Genomic DNA, 26,311 nt, shown 5'->3' with positions numbered 1-26,311 from the left:
TCGAGCGGGTTCCTTGCAGAAACAGCCTCGATTGGCCCTGAATACTCCACGATGATCTCAGAAGAAAACAAAAATGGACACGTCTAGCATACCGGATCACATCCATATCGCAAATCCAATAAAAAAATATTTTTCTGTCCCATTACTAACACACTTTCAGCTGGAGAACTTGTTGAAGGTTTTTGGTGTAAGTAAGAATATCCTAGAATACCATGTTCTGCAACATGACTGGCAGAGGGGAAGCTGGGGCTTGGACTGGTTGATGCTGGAAATGTATCGTTCGCACATCTCATTGGCTAGCGGACATCCCAAGCATCCCACATCCTTTGCAGCTTAACCACCCCTTCCAAAGCCTTCCCTCCACCTCCATCTCCTGCTGTTTGTCTGAGGCGAAAGGGGAGAAGCCCTCCATCCAGCAATTCGAGTCCGTGTACCCGGTGGATGTGTACCCGGCATGTTCCATTGCCCTGCAAATTGGGCTGGGTCACACACTCTTTCGCACACACATTCCATCCATCCCACCATAAAACAACATAAATAATGCCCGGTCCAGGGAGGGCGCTGTCGGTGTGCCTGCTCACGTTTAGGGAATGTGTATTTCGTAGAACCGTTGTTATAAACAGCTCTTTGGTTCCTCACGTTGTATTGGTTATCTCTCATGATAGCCTTAGAAGGTTTTTTATATGTTTTCTTCTTTTCCTTTCCAGCTTGATCGATATTTTAACCTCGTCTTTTTTTTTCACGTAAGAGTTGGAGGAGCCGTTATTCTTCTATATATGAAGAAATAGCAATTGGTACCCGTCTACATCGATCTATTATAGATTCTTCGCAGTCATTCCCATTCGAAAACTGAGGAGAGATTTTCGAGCATAGCAACTGCTGGCTATTGTTATGGACGCCTGTCTTTAAAGCCTTCATGACCTCTTCCTTATAGAGCTTTTCAGCTCCTTTAGCTGGCTTATTCTGCCTAATATCCCTGGTCATATATCGGGCAAGATAAATTCCACGGTCATACCTGAAAAAAAATCTTGCTAGAGGGCGGCATCGGAAAGAATTAGTGATTGCAGGGCATCAATTCTAACGGTGACAAACGCACTACCAGTTGAGATCCCCTTCCCCTTTCCTTCCCTTTCCCCTTCTTCTCTCCCTCTCCCTATCCTCCCCCGCTGAGCTCAAGCCTATGAAACAAGACGTAGGAAAACTTGATATTGAGATTTTACTTCAGGCGGAGTGAGCGGAAACATATTCTCTTTGACCCTTCCAGAGCCTTATAGAGGAGGCCATCCTAACCAGCTGGGCCTGGTTAATGGATAGACGGCCTCAGCAGGTAGAGCTCTGTGTCTTTTTCCCAGGTGTCATTTGGGGTGTTCTGTGTATATACTGAGTCAGCGGAACCGCCGAGAACTGAGCCTCACAACACCCCATTCTGCACAGGTGTATGTGGATGAGTGTTCGTGTCCTCCTGTGAGAATACGGCAACATGTTGCCCCCGGGAACAGATGGCAGGACTGGTAGTAGCATGGTTGAGGTTTATTATCAACAACACGTCCCTCCACCCCTTATCCCTCTTCCACTTTTCTCCCCTATCCCCATTCCTCACCTCATGCCCACGTCCTTCTCCTCTACCCCTATTATCACCTCCAACCCTTTCTCCCAGCCCATCCCTAACCCGCTCAGCCCTGCACCAACCGTTCTTGTTTGCCTGCGCGCTATTGGATGTAGCCAAGCATCCTCTTTCGGCCTCTCGCTTCACCAGTATCGTAAAAATCTTTCCTGTCCATCGTTAGACGAGGCATATACCACTACTCCCGGGCCCAGAAGAACACTGCGAAGAAAACCCAAAGCCCTGAATCTCAACCTTGTTCGCTCTCGTGAAATCACGCCTTTGCCGTCTGTAACCCCTCTATCAACCTCGCCAGTTCCTCTCTCGCGAAGCCCAGCGGAGTTGGTTCAGACAGCCCATTCATTAGAAAGCCATCCGGTGCCTTGTTGCGAGCAGCGGGATATCCCCACACACTCTCCCTATTGCAGCCTGACAGACGAGACAGTGATTCTGCGAAGAATAAATACTGCACCTACTGTTCTTAACAGTTCACCCGGATACTACCCTTCATATCCACCCCGTTCACTACCTCCACCTTACACGCCCACGGCGAGTATAGCAAGTGGAAGCTCCAGAATCAGAAGGCTGGTGAGTGTTTCCTTTATCTCCCTATAACACAACACGCTGTATTTCGAATTCTTTGCACATACAACTCATCCATGGATTCATTGATCAGAAATTGATACATGTTGGTTAATAAGACGCGTCAGAAAGCGTTCAGAAATCAACTGAAGCGGATTCCAGCCAAACTCATTTCCCACGGCAAATCTTGCTCAGAATCGGGGCTTTCTTTATGTTCAAATCAGTTAAAGTCTCAGCCAAACGAAACACAGCACCAATATAGAGGTGTTTCCTTCGAGATACTCAACCGACCTAAACTCCCTTGTTTGTCCCTTACCTCAGACCCTAACCCCACCAACCTGTTCAAGGGTAATTCCTCAGCCTCCCTTTTTAACACCATGTCTGCTCCTGGTCAAAGCTTCCTGGGTAGCCACCCTCCTCTAGGGGAACAAACCCCTCTGAGGCGCTCCTGTCCAGTTAGGTCAAGGAGTGAAGAGCGTCGGCCTACTCCCCCACGGGCTTTGTTTGAAGATCTTCCCACAGCCCATTCCTCTATCACTTCTCGGATAACAAGCCAGAGAAGCAATGTTTTCCCATTGTTTCCATACATCGACCACGCCGTGGATAATTTGGAGCTGGAGCAGGAGCTTGCGTTTGAGCCAACAATTGAAGAACATAACATCGAGTTTCCGTCCAATCAGCCAGGTTCGCCCATATTCTATTCTGGTAAGTACCTTCATTCAAAATTTCATTTATGTGTCTGCCCTTCTAAACATACCCTGATATCAGTAGAAAACGAAGCTTCTGAACAGATTCTGAAGTTTCTATCACCTCGAGAGGTAGCGCTGTCCCCTACTCCTGCTCCAGTTGAAGATGATAGTGATGATGATGAGGACGATATCAAGAACCTCGATGATTCGTACTCAAACACTGCACTGAGCGGTACGTCAGCTGGCCAGCCGTCAAACTACTTTTCGAGCTTAAGGTCACGTTCCGACAGTCGTTTAAATGGTGGAGCAATCCGGAGGAATCCCTCCAGAGTCACGAAGATGCAAATGCCAAACCACGAGCGCAGCATTTCAAGCCCTCTTGACCACCTTTCCAAAGAACTTGAGGAATGTTTTATCAACGACGAAAATGCAGTTTCAGAACGAACATACCCAGCGCCAAAGCATCCATTCGAACGCAGCCTTGAGGCTGCAGACGCAGCAGCACACGCGCAACGGCAGTCATCTATCTACTCGACAGGCGACACGCTGTCAGAGCTATGTAACCAGGCGCTGGCAGACAGTATCCACGCAAGAGATGGGTCAGGTCCGTATGACATCGATCCTCGCCTGTCCAATGACTTTTCCTATGATCACCATCACATGCGGCATTGCCAATACAGCTTGGGTTCAATATCAAGTCCGAATTTCTCCAAACCCATGCACCTGCGGGACTCAGAGCGTCCTGAGCCAAGCACACGTACAAGCACGCTTGCGTTTCCAATCTCCTATTCCTCAGTGGATGATCCTAATCTTCACCATTCAAACTGGCATGCACGTCGGGTCGACAACACTAGTAACAGTTCAATTCCAGCGACCATTGATATTGGTCCTGGAACCCTTCAATCTAGTTCTATCACTGGAATCGCCGATTATGAATTTGTAGATGAAGAACACGATGATATGGATCCGGGAAGCAGCCAAACGGCATCCAGTCGGCAGCTAAGCGGACTTGGGACGTTGTCCACACTCAAGTCTCGCTTTCGATTTCCATCGACTTTGTCGTCATCTCGCTCAAATGGGGCAAAAGGAGGCGATGGATTGAAATCGCAAAGCTTTAACATGTACGCTCTTTCAGCTGTCTACAGAAAGCAGGTTTCTGACCAGATGGAAGGACATAAGGCTTTTAGAAGCGGGGAAGAGAAAGGGGAGAACAGCAAATGGTATGGGCAAGGTGATGATTATGATGGGGGATATGATGATGCACAGGACTGGCAAACAGTTGCTGGCAGCCAGCAGTTTAGAAGTGGGATCAAATGCGATTTCTCGCGCATAGACACAGGGAGCAGCCTGGCTAACTACTCCAGCTATGGGAGTCTTGCGAATGCAGAACCGAAGCTCTGGACAATGTTGACATCACCGGGGGAACCCCAGCAGCAATTTCCTAGTTGCCCCTTTAACACTAACCCAGCAGCGTTGCACACAGGACAAAAAGGGCTTGCCCAATCCCACAAACCGCACCAGAACCCAGAGTTAGACCAAGTCGTGCTGTTGCCGGAGAACCACCATGCGCATGATCACCACAACCACTCAGCTGCAGCTCTAGTTACAACTAAGGCAGGCCTCAGTTTCTTAGACAGCAACAACTCCAGACGGACCCTTGCGCCAGTTCTCGCAGCCTCAACAGCAGCGACTCCAGCTCCTTTGGCCTCTTCTTCCTCGCGTTATCAACACCCGACCCCGCTGCAAAAACCACATACGCACCCTTTCCAACACCCACCACCTGTCCTTGACAAGGGAAAAAGACGGCTGCGGAAACATAGTCTGTACCAGCAACCAACCCCGTCTCGGTTTGGCCCAGGCCCTAGTGGAAGTAGTAAGTTTAATTTCTTTGATTTCTCTTATCATCAGCAACATCAGCCTCAACTACAGAAACAAACTACAACTACCGCTGGTGCTGCAACTACTGCAACCACCAAACCCTGTCGCTGGCAGCAGTCCTCTGTGACTGACTCCATTGGCCCTGCTGCAACTGCAACCGCGTCATCAGACTGGTGCACTGTGTCTTCGTCTGCCCAAGAAGTGTCTGCGCCTGGCCAGGACCCATATCCCTCCTATTTTCCGAAAGAAATCCCTTTTGTTTCTTCCAGAAGGGACACCACAACAACCACCCCCGTCGCGCAACACAATAAAAATATTGCCCGCCGTAAAAAGGCTTTTTCCCATAAATATCCGAGCATGCCTAAATTCGGTACTGAGGAGACTAAAGAAGCTAACTACGAAAACCCCAGTCAGCATTCACTGCCCCTGACCGCAAGCACCCACTCCGCGCCGCGCGACTATTCTCCCGCCAATAGGAAGCAAAAAGAAGCCACTTCCGTTCCCAAGATGCCCGAACGAGCTCATCCCACTCCCCGCTACGACTCCACCGACCGTCTCATTCTGGATCAGCACTCTATCCCTCCCACCCCGCCTCGTTACCCCTACGGGCATTATTCCAGTATCCATTCATCATCCTTGGCATCTGAATCAAGGTTTCAACAGCAACATGACCAGCAGGATGCCTGGCGTCCCTCAGCAGTAACAGGGGCACGTACGATGTCCTGTGGGCTCCGTTGGCTTCTGACCCAAGACACAATCACCAATCACTACTCTTGCAAGAACAATACTGATACCAATGATCAACAAGATCAAAATCGTTGCATGAGAGCTCCATCTCGCAATGACTATGTCCGCGAACGCATTCGTCAGCTTGATGAACCGATAAACGCTGCTGCCCTCCAACACGCGAGAGGTAGATATGCTAGAAGAACCGCAACCACCAACACCAATACCAAACCCTCCACTAACAATGCAATCCCTACTCTCCACATTACTCACGAGAGAGCACGAAACATCCCTCCCCGTCCTTTCAACGTCGCTATCCGCCCTGTCATCAACAATCACTTTGACGTCGACGAAGAATCCCATATCGGTGACTGGTACTACTCCGAGCACGGCCAATACGCGTTCTCCACTGCGCCACGCCTCTACAAAATGTCCGCTAGACATAAAGAACGCGCTGCTATTACAGGTCCAAATACAAATTTTGTTCTCCAACGACGTGTTGGGCGGGAATTGATCATTGGCGCGACTGCCTTCTTACCCTTGGGTTGGTTTGTGCTGGGTTATATTGCGCTTCTGGGCCATGGTGCGGATTGGTTGGTGCACTGGAGGTCACGTGGAGAGGCGATTGGGTTTCACTATAAGGAGGTGAGATTTGCGAGGAGGGCAGCTGGGGTGGTGTTAATTAGTTTGGTTATTGCAGGGCTTGTTATTGGGACTATTGTGGCAGCTCTGCATGAGAACGATTCGTGAGGAATGATGAATGACGATTATGATGATATATGATGGATTTTGGTTTGGAATAAGGGATAGATGGGAAAGTCGTTTAACACGGATATAAATGGCTTCTTAAGTTTTGTTGAGACGACAGAGTTTGTCGGGAATAAACAAGATCCACCGTACACTATCAACCTATTCACGGTTTTCAGGTACAGCGAATCGAATGTACCTGGTTGAGAATTGGAGAACCAACAACCCTTCTCCCTGCAGCACTCGATCTTGAGTCATATCTGCCTCCATTCCCCACTCGCCTGTCTACCCCCTTTTATTCACCTCTTTTTCCTTTTCCCTTCCATTTTGCTTCCCCTTCTTTGCACTTTTTCTCCTCTGTTGTTCCGCCGTCCTTTTAAATGTTTGCGACGTTTTGCTAATTACCCCTTTCATTTCAATTTTGACTTATTTACGCCTCCGCATGTCTGTTATATATGCGTGAAGGTCTGTTTTGCTCTGCTTTGCTCTTCTATGTCGAAATCGTTCTCGAGTGCCGGACCTAATTAATTTCTTCCCCCCCTCTTTTCCTCGAGTTCTTTGCTTTACGTCTTTATACACACTCTGCTGTGGAATCATGGACAAGTCGCGGATACAACCTTGCATTGTTCTTTTCGTCTCTATATTCCTCCCTCCTGTTTTTACCCTTCTCTATTTTCTGTTGTCTAACTTTACATTCACTTTAAAATCTTTTTCGCAATACCCCCGGATGCAGAATTGTCGACAAAATCTTGGACACAGTTTCGCATCATCTATGGTACCTCTTCTCTTTTATTTTATTTTAGTTTTTTTTTTTTTCAGCCCACTTCATATGAGTCTTTACTTTCAATTTGCATCGCAAAGTCTTTACCCATTATACATAATGCTATGTGAAAAAGTATCGACGAAATTCCAGATACACACTCGCAATCTCGTTCTGTCATCTCTAACATTTTTTTGTTTTTTTTCTTTCTTTTCCTTACCTCCTTTCCTTCCTCCCTGAACGCTTAAAATCTCTTGTCTAGAAGCCATCGTCTTTTTCCCTTTTCTGTGTGGACTTTTCCCACAATGATGATGTAACTCTATCCTGTTGCTTTCCCACTCACTGCAAAACTGCCAATCCCTATGTTTCATTCCCACGTGCCAAACTGTTTTTCGCAAATACTGGAGAAGAATTACCTATCCTTCTTTTTCATGCGCAGGCAGGTTTTTGAGTTGTTGGCCACTGAAGGCCCGTTTTTGTTTGACGGGCCGGTCGGTCTAATTAATGCGGCAATCGCAGGATGTATAGAATGAATACTAAAAGGGAAAGAGCGAAAGAAAAAGAGGGGTGTGGGATTTTGCTTTTAGTTACATGTAAATATAGTATAGTATAGTCGCAAAGAGAAAATCCTAACAAAAAAAAAAAAAAAAAAATTAAAACAAAATGGTTTTAATTTTCGATCTGGAGTATTGATAATTTTTTTCTTCATTGCCTCTCTATCCGCTGAGTTGTACACTCAACTTGAGTTCCCCTCAGATGTTGCTTCAACCGCACGCTGTGAACTTCATGAGACTTGGACATAGACCACATCATTATAAATGGATGAAGAAATATATATATGAATGCAGAATTATTATTAAGTGGTTTCTGACACCAAGTAAAAGCATGTGATATGTATATAACCTTAGGGAACCACAAGAAGCATGATAATAGAGCAGCCATTCAACTGTTATACAAATCCACAAGTTCATTTACATCCATCCATAATAACCTTTCCAACACCCCGTTTGTACCAGCAAGGATATGGAGAGATTTCCCACACCCGAAACGGAGATAAATGGTAGTAAAAATTATATGAATGATATGAAACAAGTTGGAACAAATGAAAAGAGATGAGCAGAATTGAGCGTAGGGGGTATATAGCAAAAGTCAAAAAACAGCAAAAAAAGAAGAAAAGAAAAAAAAAAGAAAGAAAAAGAAAAAGAAGAAGAAAGAGGGGGTTAACAAACTCGACATCCCTTGATATCCAATTCCATCAAAAATTTCCCATCACGAAGACATGGAAACCTTTTAAACCTTCTTCAATCTTACATTAAGAAAATCGTTGGCAACGTCTTCATGGCGTCCCTCGGTTGTGAGCCATCCACTTGAATAACGTCTTCAACTCCACGACCGCTCTTCTCTTTCTCCTTCTCCTATTCTGCAACCTCAGCTTCCACCATCGCGATGACAGCAGCCAGCACCAGACTCCTTCGCCGTAGACCCTGCGGTGATTTCGCCCCGCTGCGGAAACCACCGTTATAGTTAGAATTCCGGAGAGAGTGACGGGATTTTTCAACTTTGGAGCCGTGGCTGGGTGGTGATGGCGAAAGTCTAGACTTGGATACAAGTTCTGTGGCAGATCTGTTGAGGGGTTTATGGTTATGATAGTTATCGCTATTGAAGGACGATCGTTTTCGAGAGGGCGGGGGAGATGGCAGTGAGCTCGGGTGCTGGTCGTCGTTGAGCTCGTTTTTACTAGAGCAGGTGCGACCAGCCTCCTCGAGTAAGAGGGCGATACGAACGGTTTCCGCTACCGTTTTGGTAGAGCATTGCAGAAGGGATAAATTTTCCCTGTGTTGGCGGAGGGAACAATACTGCTCGTGCTCCTGCTCCTGCTCGTTCTCGTGCTCGAGAGGGTTGATGGGCGTATTATGGGATGGGCGATAAGGTAGGTTATTTGCTTCAGAGGCCGATGGGCTACGGGACTCAATGTACATCAGCGTCGAAGTAGGTGACGGCTCAGCACAAGATGAAGTATCAACCCGGTCCACATCTGGGGGGCTCAGCGGCTTATTCTCTAGCCAAATCGAAGGCATATTGGCATGTACACTTGCACTGTGAGGTGATGTGATGGAGAAACTTTGTCCTTCATCATTCTCGCTGCTTGCCCCGTTGTCCAAGCGTTGAGCATCTAGCCTTTTTGTTAACGTCCCGATCGAAAGGCGATGGCAGGTATTGTAATTATCTGGGATGGAAGTGGGCGGGGGTGGGAGTTTGAAGGGAGGTCGTGAATGTGTGCAAAGTAAGGGATGGTCTTTTGAATCTCGGTGGCAAAACGAAACGGGAGAGGGAGAACGAGAGCAAAGGGGAGAGATGAGGTTGCTGTCGAAGTCAATCAGCATGCCTGTGTTGTAACCGGTAGTTAATGGCGCGCCGGAATCTCCCTTTGGAGGGGACGGGAACGAAAAGCCTTCGAACATGGCAGCAGAGGATAAAAGGCGACGGTAAAAACGAATGTTATATATGATAAAATAAATGGGATAGGGCAGTAAATGCCACCTCAGAAGACTTTAATACTTTTAAGAACAAAAAAAAAAAAAAAAAAAAAACAATAACAAAGAGCCGAATTGTTGGGAGACGCGATGCGATTTAAGGTTCAAGGGAGGAACGAGGCTCAGCAAAAGGGAACCAAGGGTGTTGTTGTATGTAATTCGGGATATATATATATATATATACTCGGTCTGGAGACAACAATTTGCCTGAAGAAGGGGGTAGCAGGGCGGCTACAGATTCTCGTTTCGTCGTTATTAGGGAATGAGGGGCAGCTCCAGGAGGCAAATCCCCAGTGAGAAAACGCGGGTAATGTCTATCAGCCAGGGAACAATGGGTCCGAAAGAACTGGTGACATTTCAAGCACAAGCCCTCCAGCAGGCATATGAAAAGAAAGATGAAGCAGAAGAAGGATGAAGTTGAAGATGAAGATGAAGATGAAGATGAAAGATGAAAAGGTGAAGAGATGCCGTTGGAAGGTGCGTCGAAGATGGGGGAATAGGAAGGGGCCCGGGTGTTGTTTATGAAATATTTGGCAGGAACCTGGGGTATGGCCGAAAGGGGAAGGAATCCAGAACACCGCTGGAAGGAACTAGTGCCGCGTAGCTCAGCAAGGGGTCAACATTAGGTTTGACGCTATTCTAATATCGGCCTAACGGCATCTCCCCCATTGGTCAGCAGCCTGGGGAAGCCTTCTCCTGTGGCCTTGCAAGGCGTGGAACGTGGTTCGCTACGGAGGAATAACTCCACAAGCTGCTGTTAAGTTGCAACTAACTACGTTCGTTAGAAATAGTTATTATATATAAACTTGCTCCGTACTCTCGGCAACCGCATTTCCCCTCCGGGATCAGCCCCTGTCAAAAGTGCAACTACGGCAACTGTCGATCAATTTAGACATAATAATCATGCACAAGTAGAGGATAACAGGGAAGATGTCTGTTTGAGCACACAACGCGCTTTCCCAGGTCCAATGTCCGTCTGTTTGCAGTTTGCTTGGCTCTTCCTTTCGTCCTTTGAAGGTGGACTCCCCCGAACCATCTTCTCATCATATTCCCGCAGCAATTATATAATACCAGGAGGGCGGTGTACGGTCCGACTGTGATCCCGCCGTCTATCTTTAGCATTACTTACTCCTTTTGACCGCAAAGGACAACAAAAATAAAATTAAAAATAAAATTAAGAAAGAAAATAATTAAAAAATTAAAAAATTAAAAAGTTAACATAAACAGGTCATATACATATACATATATATATATATATATATATATATATAAATGATTAATAAGGGGACGGGGTGATCATCATTTACTTGAACTAAATTTTCTCGAAAGCATCGCCATTCGCCATTCTCCCGATCCCAGCCCGACATTGGTGTTACAAAGGCTAACAATGCAACATGACCTGCATTGCATCCCAGTCAAATCCTTCTTCCAAAATTCTTTTTGAAAATTCGCCGCTTTCCGGACCCAAGGTCCTGCCTAAGGTAGGGGCTTCAAAGGTTTCCTTCTTGCTCTGATATATAGTTATTACATGAGGGGCAATGTTTGTCAGCGAACCAGTAACTCGTTGACTAATTCTCGAGGAACCTGGATACATGCTCTGTCCTGTCCCGTCCCGTCCCAACAAAGACTGTAAATCCTTCCTTCGAGCATTGTTTTATATAGACACAGACACGGGCGTCATGGAAATTCTGCCCGGCTCCGAGGAAGATATATAACTCAGCAAGGTCACTCGTCTCCCAATTCGATGGTATGATAGGATCAAAGAACAGGGCTAACTGGTTTTACAAGTCCTGCTCTATATCCACTGCCCCTGCTACGCCAATAATAGCGAAACAGCTTGTTATATTTCTAGGAGGCGAATCTCTGCATCGGCATCCGTAGTTATATAAGTAATGGAGATACATACATCCATCCATGGGTGTGGATTTGTCAGTCAATTCTCCTGCGTGTGAAAGGTGACAGGACGACCAATAATTTCCCTTGAAGAAGATGATTATATTTTCCTTTTCATGAAATCACTGCAGCAAATTGGTCGGCTCAATTTTGAATGAGCCATTAAAACAACGTATAACTGGTTAACTAGTTTAAAGAGGAAAATATCCCTTAAATGTAAAAAATAACCCCAATTGCCGTGAAATTCCTTTTTGTTGTTTCCCCCCTGGAATCCCCCAGACCCTGTCCAGGCTAAGTCATGTAGTTAAACCCCAACTAATATGGAAAAATAAAGATGCGCCACTTTATGCAATTCTATGTTAGACCGACTGGCAAATGGGCCGCTGTCTATACTAATGGACGGGTAACAATTCCACAGGGGTCAGCTGACAACCCTAACACTCTAATCCTTTCCCCAAGCCGAATTCCGTAACGAGTTGGGACGCCATGAAGGTCCCCGCTTTCAACACTACGACAAATCACCAAACGGGAGCATCCCAAGAACTACCCAAACACCCCCAAAACCGGCAACGATCCTTTTGATTTAAAACATACTATCGCACGCAGATAGATAACCATGGCCACTCTTCTGAAAAAGCCTTTGAAACTCGCCCTGGTGCAATTAGCTTCAGGTATGTTGCCCATGACATCATTGGCAATTTAACGTGACCCCCACCCTTTCCCGCAAACAGCCACATTCAAAGATATGATGCTCCGTATATTGAAAGTGACACCACCCGAAAAAAACAAATAAATAAAAATAAACAAAAAAAAAAAAAAACAAATTAAAAATTAAAAATAAAATTAACTTGCAAAATGTCATTTTAACGAATATGAACATGCAGGTGCCGATAAAGCCCTCAACCTCTTTCACGCGCGCAACAAAGTCCTCGAAGCCGCAAAATCAGGCGCATCCCTCATCGTGCTGCCGGAATGCTTCAACTCCCCCTACGGCACCCAATACTTCTCCAAATACGCCGAAACCCTCCTCCCCTCCCCACCTTCAAAGGAGCAATCCCCTTCCTTCCATGCCCTTTCCGCCCTCGCTTCAGAGGCCAAAGCTTATATCATCGGCGGCAGCATCCCCGAATTCGCCCCAGAGAGCAACAAATACTACAACACCTCCCTCGTCTTCTCGCCCACAGGCGCGCTGATCGCCACGCACCGCAAAACGCACCTCTTCGACATCGACATCCCCGGCAAAATCACCTTTAAGGAGAGCGAGGTGTTGTCTGCCGGCAATAAGATTACAATTGTCGACTTACCAGAATATGGCAAGGTGGGGCTGGCGATCTGCTACGACGTGCGGTTCCCCGAGTCAGCCATGATCGCGGCGCGCAGGGGTGCTTTTCTACTGGTATACCCGGGCGCATTCAACTTGACTACTGGACCCTTGCACTGGTCGTTGCTGGGGCGGGCGCGGGCCGTGGACAACCAGGTCTACGTTGCGCTGTGCAGTCCGGCTAGAGATATGAATGCCTCGTACCATGCTTGGGGGCATAGCTTGGTCGCAGATCCGAAGGCGGAGATCTTGAAGGAGGCTGGGGAGGTGGAGGAGATTGTCTACGCTGATCTGAATCCGAAGGCGATTGAGGAGATGAGGAAGGGAATTCCGATCTATAATCAGCGGCGGTTCGATGTGTATCCTGATATTAGCAAGGGGGTCATCAGGGAAAGTGAGTGAGGAGGTTATTGAGTTTGACGGGATGTCTCAGAAGAAGAAGAAGAAGGAATTGATGGAAGTGGGAGGGATTGTATAACATCCTGTTTCGAGTATTCCATAAGTGCTTCAAATATCACGATATTTATGCTCGTTAGGTAGTTATAAAAGGCGATAATTGTACAGCGACGTCTATAAAATCCCTTTGTAATTCAATGCGTTGGACAACATTTGCCTTTTTGATCCTGCACAAAGTCGATTATATAATGCAATTCCCAACCCTTGGGATGAGCAGGATCGCAGTTTCCTTTGACACCCATGAGGAATGCGTCTCTAATTATCCCAAAGGGGAAGGAGGCCGCAACAAAATATATACCACGTGACATAAACATGGTCATACCAGTTTAGGATAGCTAAGCGAGTCACACCGATCATTTGCGCTGACAGAAAACTCTGACATCAACAGCGAACATTTCGCACCGCAAACGACGACGACGACGAGAACGACAACCATCTATCCCACGCCAAATCTCTGCCATACCTCGCAGTAAGTCCAATCAAGCCAGTTTTTTGATTATTTGAATACGTTCCCAGCAATCCATTTGTCGCCCTCATATCCGTTCCAGTTCGATATCTAACTATACCGATTTTCTATACGAATGAATAGGACATGTCTTCCGCCAAAGCTGGAAAGAAGAGCCAACGCTCTGCCATCTCCGACGTTGTCTCGCGGGAGTACACCATCCATCTTCACAGAAGAGTATGTGCCTCCAATTTGCCATCCCCTTGAAAGAAAAGAAAATCGAAGAAAAGGGGGAGAAATACACAGCGCAAAGCAAATTATCATCTTCTTTCTCATGCGAGCATGCTGGTGAAAGGGACTATGGAAAGTTAGGGCGTGAAATGAGCCGCGAAAGTGAAAGATAAAGAATTGCAATAATGGAAAGCGGATATGTGTTGTGGTTCGGTTCGATTCGAAGGACTGCACCGCTGGTGTACACCGCACGAGACGACACGATACTGCAACACATACATGATGCATACCGAGATGTAGAGGAGAGACTGAAGAGAAAAGAGAAGGACTTTCAAAAACACAAGAAGAAAGAGAAAGAGTCGCGAATTGGTTTTATGAAGTCCACTTTCTATGGCCCCAAGCTACTGCTGCATTAAGAAATTGGATGAAAGCTTTCTTCTTCTCCAGAAAGAAAAAAAAAAAAAAAAAAAAAAAAAAAAGACACAAAGCAATTGGGCATTTCGGACGGAAGACTGATTTTTAAAACTCTTTTTTCTTTTTTCTTCGCCGTTTGTAGGTCCATGGTGTTTCCTTCAAGAAGCGGGCACCCAGAGCTATCAAGGAGATCCGCGCCTTCACTGAGAAAGCTATGGTACGTTTTAAAACCCACCCTCACTCCCCAAAAGAAAAGAAGAGAGAAGAGTTAAAGAGAGAATGAAAATGAAAACAAAACAAAAAACTAACCATACATCGGGGCCCCCTTTTGCCGCCCCCACGTCCCGTTCCAACCAACAGGGTACCAAAGACGTCCGTCTCGACCCCCAGCTGAACAAGAAGGTCTGGGAAGCCGGCATCAAGGGCGTACCCTTCCGCCTGCGCGTGCGCATCAGCCGCAAGCGTAACGACGAGGAGGGTGCTAAGGAGAAGCTGTACTCGTTCGTCCAGGCTGTGAATGTGAAGAATGCGAAAGGTCTGCAGACTTCCGTGATTGAGGATGCTTAGATTTGATTGATGGGAGAGGATGGAGCAAGGAAGGAAGGAAGGAAGGGTTAGCTGGATAATTCTCTTTGCTTCTTTTAATATCGACCCGGCTTCTTTTTTCTTTTTTAATGGGTGTACCTTAACGCTTCTTGCGGCTGGGTCGGAATACGCCAGGGAAAAAGTTGTTCAAGAGGACCGGATGGATTTTTTGTTCATTGACGTATCATCAGCTGGAATTTCAAACATGAATTCAATACCCTCCTCACCCATTTCGAAAAATGAATTGAGGTACGCTGGACGCTGGAAACTTTAACCGTATACTCACTCGTACTCCAGCAGTCACTCACAAATATACGTCTGCCTGCAAGATCCAAACAATAGGGGCCAAAATGGCAGAAGTTGTAGAAATCATTCAATTTCCAATATCAAAGTGCAAAAATTGCCAACGCGCCCCCATCCACCCCACCCCTCAACACGCATACATGGATTATATTAAACCGTTCCAAGTTTTCCATATACAATCTCGAAAACCTACCCTGCTACAAAGACTCTAGCCATCTGCACATACTGAAAATGCAGTATAACGTAAAAGGCCTAATTTCATTCTCTCTCTCTTTCTCTGCGCGTGTGTTGTCCTAACTACCTAAAATGCAAGTAAAGTAAAATAGAATGTGCAAGTGATAAGAAAGCACAAGTCGCTATGCTGGATAAACAAAAGATGAAATACGGAAAGAAAGCTCGATTACAATTCTGAAATGCTGCCGTGGGATGAAAAGTGGGGTCAAAGAGCATGAAAATACCTTACTAGATAGATGCGTGTACGGGATTCCTCGTTGGGTGGTTTGGGGAGGCCCTCAGGGATATATATATATATGTTGAAACATTGGAAGTTTGTTAGGGGGAGGCGGGGAGAAGGAGACGTAAAATTACAAACACAACGAAACAGAAAAAGAAGAGAGACAGAAAACGTACGGCGGTAAAGGGGGAAAATGGAAGAGAACTAAAGCTGAAATCGTGAAGTTGAAGCCGTAAACGGGAAAATATGTACAACCGGGGACGTCAATGGGCTTAAAACATAAGCTGAGAGAAAAGAAAAAAGAGAAAAAGAAAGGCTTCAATATTTCTCCAAAAGAAGAGGGTTTCCCCCGAGTGCGGCATTGTTTCAAAGGGGGAGGATTGGAATAAAAGGAATATATACTCACTACAAAATGAATAGAAGCGGAAGTAGAAATGTAACAAATGAGGACAGGAAATAGAAAATGCAAAACACGTAGACGAAAAGCGAGAAGATGCAACAAGAAAATAATAATTGACCGGAGGAAAACGAAACAAGAAACACCACCAGGAAGACAGATAGATATTTTATAAAAGAAGATAGGGCAAAGAAAAAAAAGTAAAAAAGAAAAAAAAAAAAAAAGATAAGAAAAGAACAGAGCTACTTAAAACCCATCCGTTCATTCGTCCGTCCATTTCCATTTTCGGTTTTCCATGCTCACATTTCTCGCTATCCCCCCTCAAAGCCTTTCTCTCCCCAATCTAACCTAAGAGCCTATAAACCTATCCCCATACCAGCCATTGCAGCCTCATAATATTCATCACGAAACAATCAACAAGGAGCAGGAGGGAAACCTTTACAAAATAGAACAAAACCAAGACCAGCAAGCAACAGCACACAAACCGCTTAAAAAAATTCAAACAAATTTTGCGTTCACTTCTTATTCTTCTCCATCACCTGCGCAAGCTCCACAGCCATCTTCTCCTCCTTGACCCTAACAACCCACTGCTCCGGCTTAGCCCCATCAACAGGCACAAGAAACTGCACAGCCGTGCCTTGATTCTTGTAGTTAACCGGCGCAATCAGATTAGCATTAAGCAGCACACGACCGCTCGGGTCAGCGCGGAGCAACACCCGCGAACGGCCCGTGGTTTTATGTTTCAGGATCCGCAACAGACCCAGACCCACAATGTGCCACTTGGGTTTATCTTCGCCCGGTGCTGCCTTAAACTGCAACGCCTTGGCACGCACGTCGAATAATTCGTCTTCGTTTTCTTCGCCTGCGCCACCGCGGAGCAGGTCGACTTGTGGGAGGTCTTCGACGGCGTCTTCGTATTCATCGGCACCGGTATCGGAGAGGTTGGGGGTTGTGGCGCGGCTTACGTCGGCGGATGTAGAAGCGGAGAACGAGAAGGGGGACAGCTGAGAGCTGCCATTCGGTAGGATGGAGCTAGTTGATCCGGAAAAGAGGGTGGAGGTGGCGGGCACGGAGGTTGGAACTAGAGCAGGTGGGGGGGTAGGTGTGGACGTGGGCGAGGATGCGTCCGGGCTGGCGGCCATGATACCAGGAAAGGATTTCGAATCAGAAAGTTCCGGGCTCGGTTTCAGTGGGGATAGAGTTCCCGGAGATTTGAAATCGAGTCCGTTCGTTTGGAACAAAGAGGTGCTGCTGGATCCTGGAGAATTGAACGAGGAAGAAAATTTGGGAGTAGCAAAAATCGAAGAACCGATGGTATCTTTCTCTGCTGGGTTTGGCTCATTGATGCCATCTACCCCCTTAGCCCCAGGTAACTCCTGCCGGACAGGTTTGCCGTTCTCGTCCAGCTCCACCCGGTCAAATAGACTACGGCCACCACCGTTGCTGGTTGCTGGAGGCGTTGGGGAAGATTCAGATTCCCTTTCCTCTGTAGACACAGACTCGGTGCTGGCATCGCTATCGTGCTCACTTTCTGAGCCTCCGGATAAAGGAGAGGTAGGAGCCTCATCGACACCACTGGTGGGAGACGCCGCAGAAGACGGTCCGGTCAAAATCGATGGAGTGCTGGCTCTCTGCGATTGGGACACGTATGATGTTGCAAACACAGTCAGAGTGTCAGAAGCGCCATTTGCAGTAGAATCGGCATCATCATCAGTCTTCTTCTCATGGTTGGTATCCTTCGTGGACTCAGATTGACTTCCACCAAGGCTGAATATGGATTTGCTAGCAGGTTTCTGAAATACGCTCGAACTTGCAGAATTATCGCCAAAAAGCTTGGATCGCTTGCTAGCCTCATTAGAGGAGGCAGCGGCATTTGCTGTGTAATCTGCCTTGCGCTTCCCGGGGGGAGACGTAATCGAACAAAACGATGCGGTCACATCTGAAGACTTCTCACTAGAGAAGCTACCATTCATATCTGTAGTTGAAAACGACGACGTGGCGCTGGAAGCGTGATGGTCAGCCGTTCCATTTTGAGAAGCAATGGAGTCCAAATCTCGGGCTTTCTTGCGCAAGGAATTTTCTTCCATAACTAATGCCTTGCGTTTTGTTCCTGATCTAGGCAAAACACGCATGTTGGTGGGAGCTCCAATAGTCTGTCGCATTATAATATAGAACTCGATCAAGGACTCAAGATCATCGGTACTGGGATCAGTAGTTGCGATGTTCTTCTTGAAGGAGGTGTTCAACGCATGCACGCGCCATTGTGTATCAAATTCCGCGCGCTCATCATTGTTAAGTTCGTGTGGAATAGCGGGTGGGCCGTATGACGAAAGTCGAAACTTAGGAATTATAGGTTCTTTTCTCTTGGTCGAAGGCGTTGGTTTCGCTGGCGTGCTCTCCTTGGCCTTGGAAATTGCTCCACCATTGGTTATTGCACCGAACAGTGGCTTCACCGTCGTTGTTGTCGTAAAGCTCGGTGTAGGTGAAGGAGCGGGAGGCGTTGATGGAACCTTTTCTGAAGCCGTTGGGTTCTTGGATCCAAATATGTTGCTGGTTGCCGGTTTATCTTGAGAGAGGCTTGAAAACAACGGCTTACTTTGAGTAGTTGATGTTGTCTCGGTAGAAGAAGTTTGAAAGAGGCTTTTCGTAGTTTGAGTGTCTTCCTTTGGCTTCGCCTCTGGAGTGGCTGTGGAAGGATTCCCGGAAGTCTGGAACAGATTATTCAACCTAGGGGTAAAGGAAAACGCGGATGTGGAAGCAGAAGCCCCTGAAGTAGCCGGGGTGCCAAACATCGAGGTGGCTGGTGTAATTTCAGCTGGTTTGCTAGCACGACCAAATAATGAAGTGCTGCTGGGCGTAGACGGAAACACAGGAGCAGCTGGGGCCGGCGATGGAGACTTGGGTGAAGTTCCGGCAGCTGGAGCGGGTTGGCTGTTTGAAACGGATGCGGAGGTTGTTGACTCTGCAGGCTTTGAAATACGACCAAAAAGCCCAGTCCCAGTAGCAGCAAGAGTGGATGATTCAGGAGCACTAGCAGCTGGTGGAGCCGGGGATTGAGATGACGATGGCTGGTTTTCGCTTGCAAATTGATTTGATGACTGCTCCTTTCGCTTTGAATTATCGCCAAAAAGGCTGAAGGGTGCAGAGGAGGGAGCTTGGAAAGAGTTGGTAAACGCTGGAACCGAAGAGGTGGCACTGTCTGAGCTTGTTGTGGACGTAGCAGCTGCTTTCTCTTCAGGTTTGCTCGCCTGTCCAAATATCGAGCTGCCAGCCATTTTGGATGGGGTAAATGAAAACTTTGGAGACGGCTGCCCAATCGCCGACGCAGGAGCTGCGGGGACGTCAGACTTGTTCGGGTTTCCAAAGAGTGTGCTGCCAGCGGAAGTTTTTGGTTGGAAAATAGAACTTGAAAAAGGTTTAGAAGTGGAGGGAGTAGAAGTCTGAAAGAGAGATGGTGGGCCTGATGGCGAAGTGAATGATGGCTGCGAAACCCCTGACACAAAGAACTGATTTTGCCTATTTGCACCAGCACCAGTTTTATTATCAGGAGAAGTTTGCATCTCATCACCTGGGTTCCTAACTTGAGAAGCAGTGCCAAATATGCTTGTAGATGTTGAGGACGCGCCGAAAGTGTTACTTGATTGGCAGAAAGGAGCGGTTGATGTTGCCGGTGCTGCAGAAGCGGGAGGTGCAGGAGAAAACGGCGCAGTGGCATTTGGTGCTTTGGAACCTCCAAAGAGGAAAGAGGTCTGCTGCGGCTGCTGTGGTTGAGATACGCCAAAGATATTGGGTGTTTGTGCTGGCTGAGAGGTGTTATTTGGGGTGCCTTGGTTTGCAGTGCCTGGGATGTTGAAGGTGTTCCCTTGGAAGCCCTGAAAGCCTCCTCCTTGACTTTGGCTAAATCCAGAAGACATATTGGAGAAAGGATTCTTTATCTCCTGATTTGTGCACGCCGAGAAACTGAAGGACGATGACGGTGGAGTAACTCCTGATTGGCTGCCGAACAGCTTAACACCCGTGTTATTCTGATCACCAAAGAAAGGCGACTGCATGGTTTGCGTGCCCGGACCCGGAGTTGGCGCCGGGAAACTCTGTGAAAGGTTAAAAGAAAAGCCGTTTGTTCCAGCAGAAGAGTTAGGGGGTACGATGTTGGGGTCGATAGTGTTGAAAGGACTAGGGAATGATTGAGAAGATGAAGTCGCAGTACTTGAAGAGGCTACACGAGGGCGTTGTCGAGCCTGCTTGATTCTGTTGTGTTATTGTTAGTGAATGACGTTAATAATCCCCCCTTGAGAAAATTCAACGCGTAAACCAAAAAAACATGCATAACAACGGGTATAAAGAGACTTCTCTGCGCTCCCCAAACATACGTCCCAAACTAAAAGTGAGTGCTGCCCATCAGGAGACCAACCGCAACATCAAAATTGAGGACGAGGGCTCGTCAAATTCGAGGTCTTGGAGTCTAGAACAAAGGCAACAGCTTGCGGTTTATTAACCGCGCGCTTAGATCTGAAAATACGGTGGATGCGCTGGCCAAAAAGGCGAGTGTACGGCAATGTTGATCAAGCTGGAAGGAGAACGCGAGATGCCGGATAGATAACAAGAGGAGCGCAGAGCAAAGTTGGTGTAGAAGTTACGAGGGCGGGCATTTCAGGTTGAGTGAAAACAGCGCAACAATGAAGTCAAAAGCGCAGAGAACAGTGAAAAAAGCGGTTCAAGCGAAAATGAAATTGCGAGGCATAGAAATGAAAGAGGAAGCTCGCAAACAAAGACCAGGTGAGGAAAATTATCTGGATACGCGGAGGGATCCATAGGCGATTATCACCACGTAACAGTTCAAAAGAATGAACCCTCTTCCCCTCACACAATTCTAACCAAATCCACGTGTTGCTATGCAATCAAAGTGAATGAAAGAGGGGAGGATGAAAGGCTATCAAGAAATATAAAAGCCTTTGTAACTTCAAACCAACCACAGATAAAAACAACAGCGAAAGTTTATAATAAACAGCGAATCAACTCACTTTCTAGCAGCCAACTGCGCAGCTGTCGCCCGCTTGGGAATATCATCTGGATTTGCAGACATCTCGGGACCAAATCCAATATCCTTCCCACCCTGACTCTGAGAAGTTCGTTTTGACATCGATAATGGACCCGATGTTGAGAGCCAATCTTCTTCTTCTTCTTCTTCTTCTTCTTCCTCCTCCTTCTCCACAAAACGAACTGGGCAGGGGAACGAAAGCCTAGGTTGCCCAATCTACACAAGATAGGGCCAAAAATCGCGGTGATTTCAGAGGGTACCACGATTGTTGTGCTGTCCGTGGCCCTTTTGAGGTTTCCTTTTGTCTTGGTCAGGGATTCCTCCGTTTGCGATACAGCGACTATTTCGAACCATGCGATGAGGTTGGTGTGTAAATGTACAGGTTAAGGCTGCGTAAATCGATATATGGGTATGGATTATTGACACATGGGAAGGAAAAGACGGCTGCGACCAGCGTTGGCGAAATGAATATACCCCGTTGTTCCGTCCTTCGAGATGAGCACCGTGACTATCATGCGTGGATTAAAAGCAAGTCTGTTGGGGGCCACCTCGGGAGGGCAAAAAGTCAGTTGCTGTCAACTTATTACAAATTGGCATGTATGTTCGTCTTTTGTTTGCCCATGTCGAGGGAGATCAAGCATGTCGTTGTGTTGTGCAAACCTACCTAGGATAGTTGACCTTTTTTTTTTTTTTTTTTTTTTTTTTTCCTATTTTTTCTTTTCCCGTTCTGTCCCTCAAAACACCAAAAAGCGCGACAAGAATGGTAGTGATAAATGAAGGGCGCTAGGCCGAGGGAAAAACTAGGCAGAAAAGGACGACACAAGGTGCAGTGAAGACACAGATAATGGTGAATGAGAGGAGAGGTGTGTGTTGAGGGGGCCTGGTGCGGGAGACGAAGGGTGGGCGTCGGGTGTGCGCACCTTGGGTGTTTGGATGGGGGTGTGGTGGTTGGTGGTGGTGGATGAAGCGAAGGCGGTTGAAGATGTGAAGTTCATGGAAACGAGGGTGAATAACTGGTGTTGCCTGATTGGGTTTAGCTCCATCGCTTCCAAGGCTTTTCTCTTGGCAAAAAAATGATGTCAGGGTTCCTCGGATGCACTTGCCCAGCAGAGAGTCATTGGGGCCAACACCCAGAGAAGCAGGAAGGAGGAAGGAGGAAGGAGGAAGGGATTTTTACTCTTCCCGGGGAGTCTCTACTGCCTTCTGTCGAGAAGGAGCCGGGGAAGTTCCTACTAAAGAAATGTCTACTGAGGGTGTCGGAAGTCACGGGAAGGGAAAAGAGGATGGGCTGTAAGAATAGTGCATATGAAATGATAAACCCCCGGAACAAGAGAGTAAGAGACAAGGAGGCCGACAGGCTTTGACTTGGCTCTATTCATTTCATGTAACATTAATATGAGGAAAGAATCTTTGGAAGGAAATTGGCTCTCAGATCCACACAGAAAATAGTTGAGTCGAAAGGGCACGAGGGATTAAGGGAACTAGGAGGCTGACGTTGCTGCGGCTGCGTGCGGCTCGAGTCATGCATGGGAAGCGGCACATGGAAGTTGCACCGCGTGGTTATCGGACAGACGCCTTGATCCATTGATACGATATTTGCTCTGAAGAGAAAACGAGGAAGCAAGCAAAATCTGTCGCATGCACCTGAAATAATAAAATAGCAAGGAAAGAGAATTTATATTTGCCAATTAAACAATTGCATTGGGATATCGTCTTCATCTGCCCATTCTTTCCCCTCTGCCTCCATCCATTCGTTCATAGGGAACTAATATATATATAGAAAAAACCTCAACTCAACAAGAAATGGGAAAAAAGAGAAAAAGAAGAAGTTATATCTACAACCGAAAGGAAGCAAACCCCATTCGATAGACCAGCAAATAATTCTTTTAAAAGATATAAAAATAAAAGCCACCTAAATTTTACAGCTTAGACTGGGTCTGAGCCTTCTTGAGGATAGGCTCCATCTTCGTCGCCTTCATGACATTACCCTTGATCTTCAGCTTACCACCCATAAACAGACGCTGGGCATTGGCCTTGCCGCTGACGAGGGCCGCGAAGTCGGAATCGGAGAGCTGGAGCGTGACTGCAATAAGTGTGATGTGATGTGAAACATAATTAGTTAGCATTCCATTTCTCTCTCTTCCATATACGTCACCCAATCCGAAACCGGAATATCATCTATCATAAAATCATACCCGGGTTTATGGGAAAGAAAAAGAAGAAGAAGAAGAAGAAAGAAGAGAGAAAGAAAGAAAAACCTCACCATCAGCCTTCTTCCCCTCAGGTGCAGCACCCTTCCCAACCTCACCCTTCTCCTTCAGGTCAAGATACCAGCTCTCCGTCTCGCCATTTTCGTTTGTCAGCAAGAAGGAGAAGATGGCTTGGGCGGTCTTGATGGCATCGTCGCGGTCGGCGGTGTTGGCGCTTATTGAGGCGTTGATGACGTCGAAGGCGGCGGAGGAGGGGAAGGCGGCTGTTTTTTGTTATTTATTTATTTATTTATTTATTTTACATTTTGGAAATGGGGGATGTAAGAGTTGTTGTGGAGGGATGGTCAGGGCGTGGGGTAGGCGTAATGCGAGAATGGTGGGTTGATGGGAGGTGGAATGAGATGGGGTGGTACTTACGGTTTGCGAGAGGCATGGCAAGCGTTGCTGTGGTGGTGGTGATGGAAGAGGCGGTTGCTGGTAGACGTAACGGTTTCGTTAAGAAATAACGTTGATATATTCCTTCGTTACGTTATTGATGGAGGAGGATGAGAACAAGAAAAAGAAGGGATCTCGGAATCTTGGTTTTCAATCCGGGCGAGGTTCCATTTATGTTGTTGGTACAATCTGGAAGCAAAATTCATGTAGCAGCTGTATTTCAACGGTTAAATTTTGTTACTCCGTAACTTTATTACGAAGCTTCCAAGACAACATGTGAATATGGGGAAAAGGTCAAAAAACCATTAACATGCTTGTTAAGGTTGTATCTTGCAACACAACCCTTACCGAGGCTGGGATTGCTTGAGCTTGCACAAGGATTCCGTGTCTCTGACTATTTAGTAAGAAGCTGGGGAAGGAATTTCGAACGATCGGTCCGCGACCGTTCACGGTTCTTAGCCACCCTAACCTCCTTTGGATGATACGGACTAATCGTGCCGCTGCGCAACCCACACCTTGTGTGGGTGCGCCACACCAAAACAATAAAAACACCAAAATGATAAAAATCTTGCAATTTCATCATCTTCATCATCTTCATCAATTAATAACTCACCACAATGTCAAATAAGAATAAAAATATTGAAGATTGTATTCAAAAAGCTGTCACTTATCACTGAAAAACTCAAATTTCAAAATACTATCTCTGTTACAAGAATTTGAGGTTCCTTATCAATGTCTCTGAGTGTGTATCAATGGAAGAAATCTGAATACTGCAAAGATTCCAGTTAACAAGAGATTAAATGAGAGTCAGAAGAACACAATTAAACAATGAGTCAAGCTGCTTCATGAAAAGAATTGTCCTCTCACAGCTGAACACATTGAAGATTTTGTGAATTTAATGCTCAAATATCAGCATTTAGATTCTACTATTTTTTTTTTCAAAAGTCAGCAAGATATAAACTTATAGATTCATTGAAGCTCTACTTGAAACAGAAGCTAATAGATTCAAAAAAAGTGACATTTGAAGATATTGAATATATTAATACATGATTTAAATATCTTCAGATTCTATTTAAGCAATATCAATTTCATGTCTATGATATATACAACTTCAATGAGATTGAATTTCAAGAAGAACAAGAACATGAAAAATGAATTATAACTACTTTTAAAGAAGTTAATTTCATTATTTCTTTATTCTTTTCAAGAGATTTGATTACAGTCATTAAATGTGTATTTATGAATAATCATATCATTTTATCATTGATAATTTTGATCTTCAAAACACACTTGAAGAATTGATATACATAGACAAATTTACTCAGCAATTATAGAATTACTATATCAGATACTGAATTTACAAATGATGAGATTAAATTTGAATAACTCAAATATTTCAATACTGCTATAGAAAAAAGATAGAAGAGAAGTCATTAATTACTCTTAATGAATAATCATAAATCATATATCATTGAAAAGTTCATATAATACATAGATCTTTATAAAAGAATTTTATATAAATTTTTATTATATATCACTCATTTATTACCCTTTCTAAATAGTCTATTATTTCAGTAATATAAGTATTATTATTCAAAAGCAGTTAACTATACTACATATCATGATCTTGTTAAGTATGAAAAATAATAGTTTCTACAAAATCTCTCAGCTATATGAAAGCAGATCTTTAAACTTGATATAATAACTGCAAAATAAATTTAATATAATATATATTCATGAAATTTTGACTGAGTTTTTGATGCTTTTAAGCAGTAAATCTCATTATCTTCTCCACTACAGATTTATAAAGATGAGAATAATTTAAATCATATATCTATTTTTTCTTCTCAGCTATTCTCATCAAAGACAATTCAAAAACTGAAATATCATATTAATATTATGAAAAATATCATACAAAGTATCAAAGATACTCTTGAATTAAAATTATTTATTTTGATATATTGTTTAAATAAGATATTCAAAGTAAGTTTAATTTATGCAGAACTTAATAAGTAATAAATTATTGAATTAGAGAACTTTTCAATATTAGTAAATATTGCAGATTTAAAATAATCTATTATTAAATTCAAGTAGAGAGAGTTCTCACTATTAAAGATATCAATAGAAAAATTAAGCAGTGTAAGAATAATGAAGTTAAAAAAGAGCAGAATAAAAAGTGATAGAGACTTGAAGTTAATTTTATAAAAATTGATAATAACTCATTCACATCACTAATAGAAGATAAATTAAATCAATTTAAAGATGATATATATATTGAGAATAATATAGATAATTTTTTTATTATAAATTAATTACTGATTATTAATATAGAATATAATAATAAGAATATGATTCAAAATTTTTATTATTTTAATATTTTTATCATTTTAATATAATATATTCACATGAGATGTGAATTGCACAGTAGTATAATTAGCTCAGAGCAGACATCATATAACTATCTGCCAATAATAAGAATAGAGTTCGCATGCGCAAAATTATCCAGGGAGCTGTGATAGATTATATAAACATAATACAGTTAGTTACTATAATTCCCAAGTGAGTGAGCTATCAAATTGAGATATGTAACATGACTTATCACTCAACATT

At 45.0% G+C, this 26,311-nt stretch overlaps 6 protein-coding genes across 6 annotated transcripts; 3 read left to right on the top strand and 3 right to left on the bottom strand.

Moving 5' to 3' along the window:
• Window positions 1–1,480: 1,480 nt before the first annotated feature.
• Window positions 1,481–6,228, top strand: PAAG_04969 (hypothetical protein; the record flags this gene model as incomplete). Its single annotated transcript, XM_015845427.1, has 3 exons — window positions 1,481–2,191; window positions 2,314–2,890; window positions 2,957–6,228. 3 exons carry the CDS (start codon window positions 1,481–1,483, stop codon window positions 6,226–6,228), a joined length of 4,560 nt encoding a protein of 1,519 aa, XP_015699653.1.
• Window positions 6,229–8,400: 2,172 nt separating this feature from the next.
• PAAG_04968 (hypothetical protein) lies at window positions 8,401–9,447 on the bottom strand (the record flags this gene model as incomplete). The annotated part of the gene is made up of 1 exon (XM_002792786.1): window positions 8,401–9,447. One exon carries the CDS (start codon window positions 9,445–9,447, stop codon window positions 8,401–8,403), a length of 1,047 nt encoding a protein of 348 aa, XP_002792832.1.
• A 2,581-nt stretch (window positions 9,448–12,028) lies between these two features.
• PAAG_04966 (hydrolase) lies at window positions 12,029–13,135 on the top strand (the record flags this gene model as incomplete). Its single annotated transcript, XM_002792784.2, has 2 exons — window positions 12,029–12,083; window positions 12,297–13,135. 2 exons carry the CDS (start codon window positions 12,029–12,031, stop codon window positions 13,133–13,135), a joined length of 894 nt encoding a protein of 297 aa, XP_002792830.1.
• Window positions 13,136–13,429: 294 nt separating this feature from the next.
• Window positions 13,430–14,846, top strand: PAAG_04965 (60S ribosomal protein L31; the record flags this gene model as incomplete). The annotated part of the gene is made up of 5 exons (XM_015845426.1): window positions 13,430–13,504; window positions 13,578–13,658; window positions 13,779–13,871; window positions 14,422–14,496; window positions 14,640–14,846. 5 exons carry the CDS (start codon window positions 13,430–13,432, stop codon window positions 14,844–14,846), a joined length of 531 nt encoding a protein of 176 aa, XP_015699652.1.
• A 1,687-nt stretch (window positions 14,847–16,533) lies between these two features.
• Window positions 16,534–22,099, bottom strand: PAAG_04964 (hypothetical protein; the record flags this gene model as incomplete). The annotated part of the gene is made up of 3 exons (XM_015845425.1): window positions 16,534–20,266; window positions 21,040–21,272; window positions 21,977–22,099. 3 exons carry the CDS (start codon window positions 22,097–22,099, stop codon window positions 16,534–16,536), a joined length of 4,089 nt encoding a protein of 1,362 aa, XP_015699651.1.
• Window positions 22,100–22,975: 876 nt separating this feature from the next.
• Window positions 22,976–23,699, bottom strand: PAAG_04963 (oleate-induced peroxisomal protein; the record flags this gene model as incomplete). The annotated part of the gene is made up of 3 exons (XM_002792781.2): window positions 22,976–23,139; window positions 23,320–23,529; window positions 23,684–23,699. 3 exons carry the CDS (start codon window positions 23,697–23,699, stop codon window positions 22,976–22,978), a joined length of 390 nt encoding a protein of 129 aa, XP_002792827.1.
• Between the last annotated feature and the right edge of the window lie 2,612 nt (window positions 23,700–26,311).

The sequence above is a fragment of the Paracoccidioides lutzii genome (assembly GCF_000150705.2).
Source record: "Paracoccidioides lutzii Pb01 unplaced genomic scaffold supercont2.13, whole genome shotgun sequence".
Classification (NCBI taxonomy): Eukaryota; Fungi; Ascomycota; class Eurotiomycetes; order Onygenales; family Ajellomycetaceae; genus Paracoccidioides; species Paracoccidioides lutzii.
The sequence above is the reverse complement of the archived record's forward strand: the minus strand, read 5'-3'. Positions and strand labels throughout refer to the sequence as shown.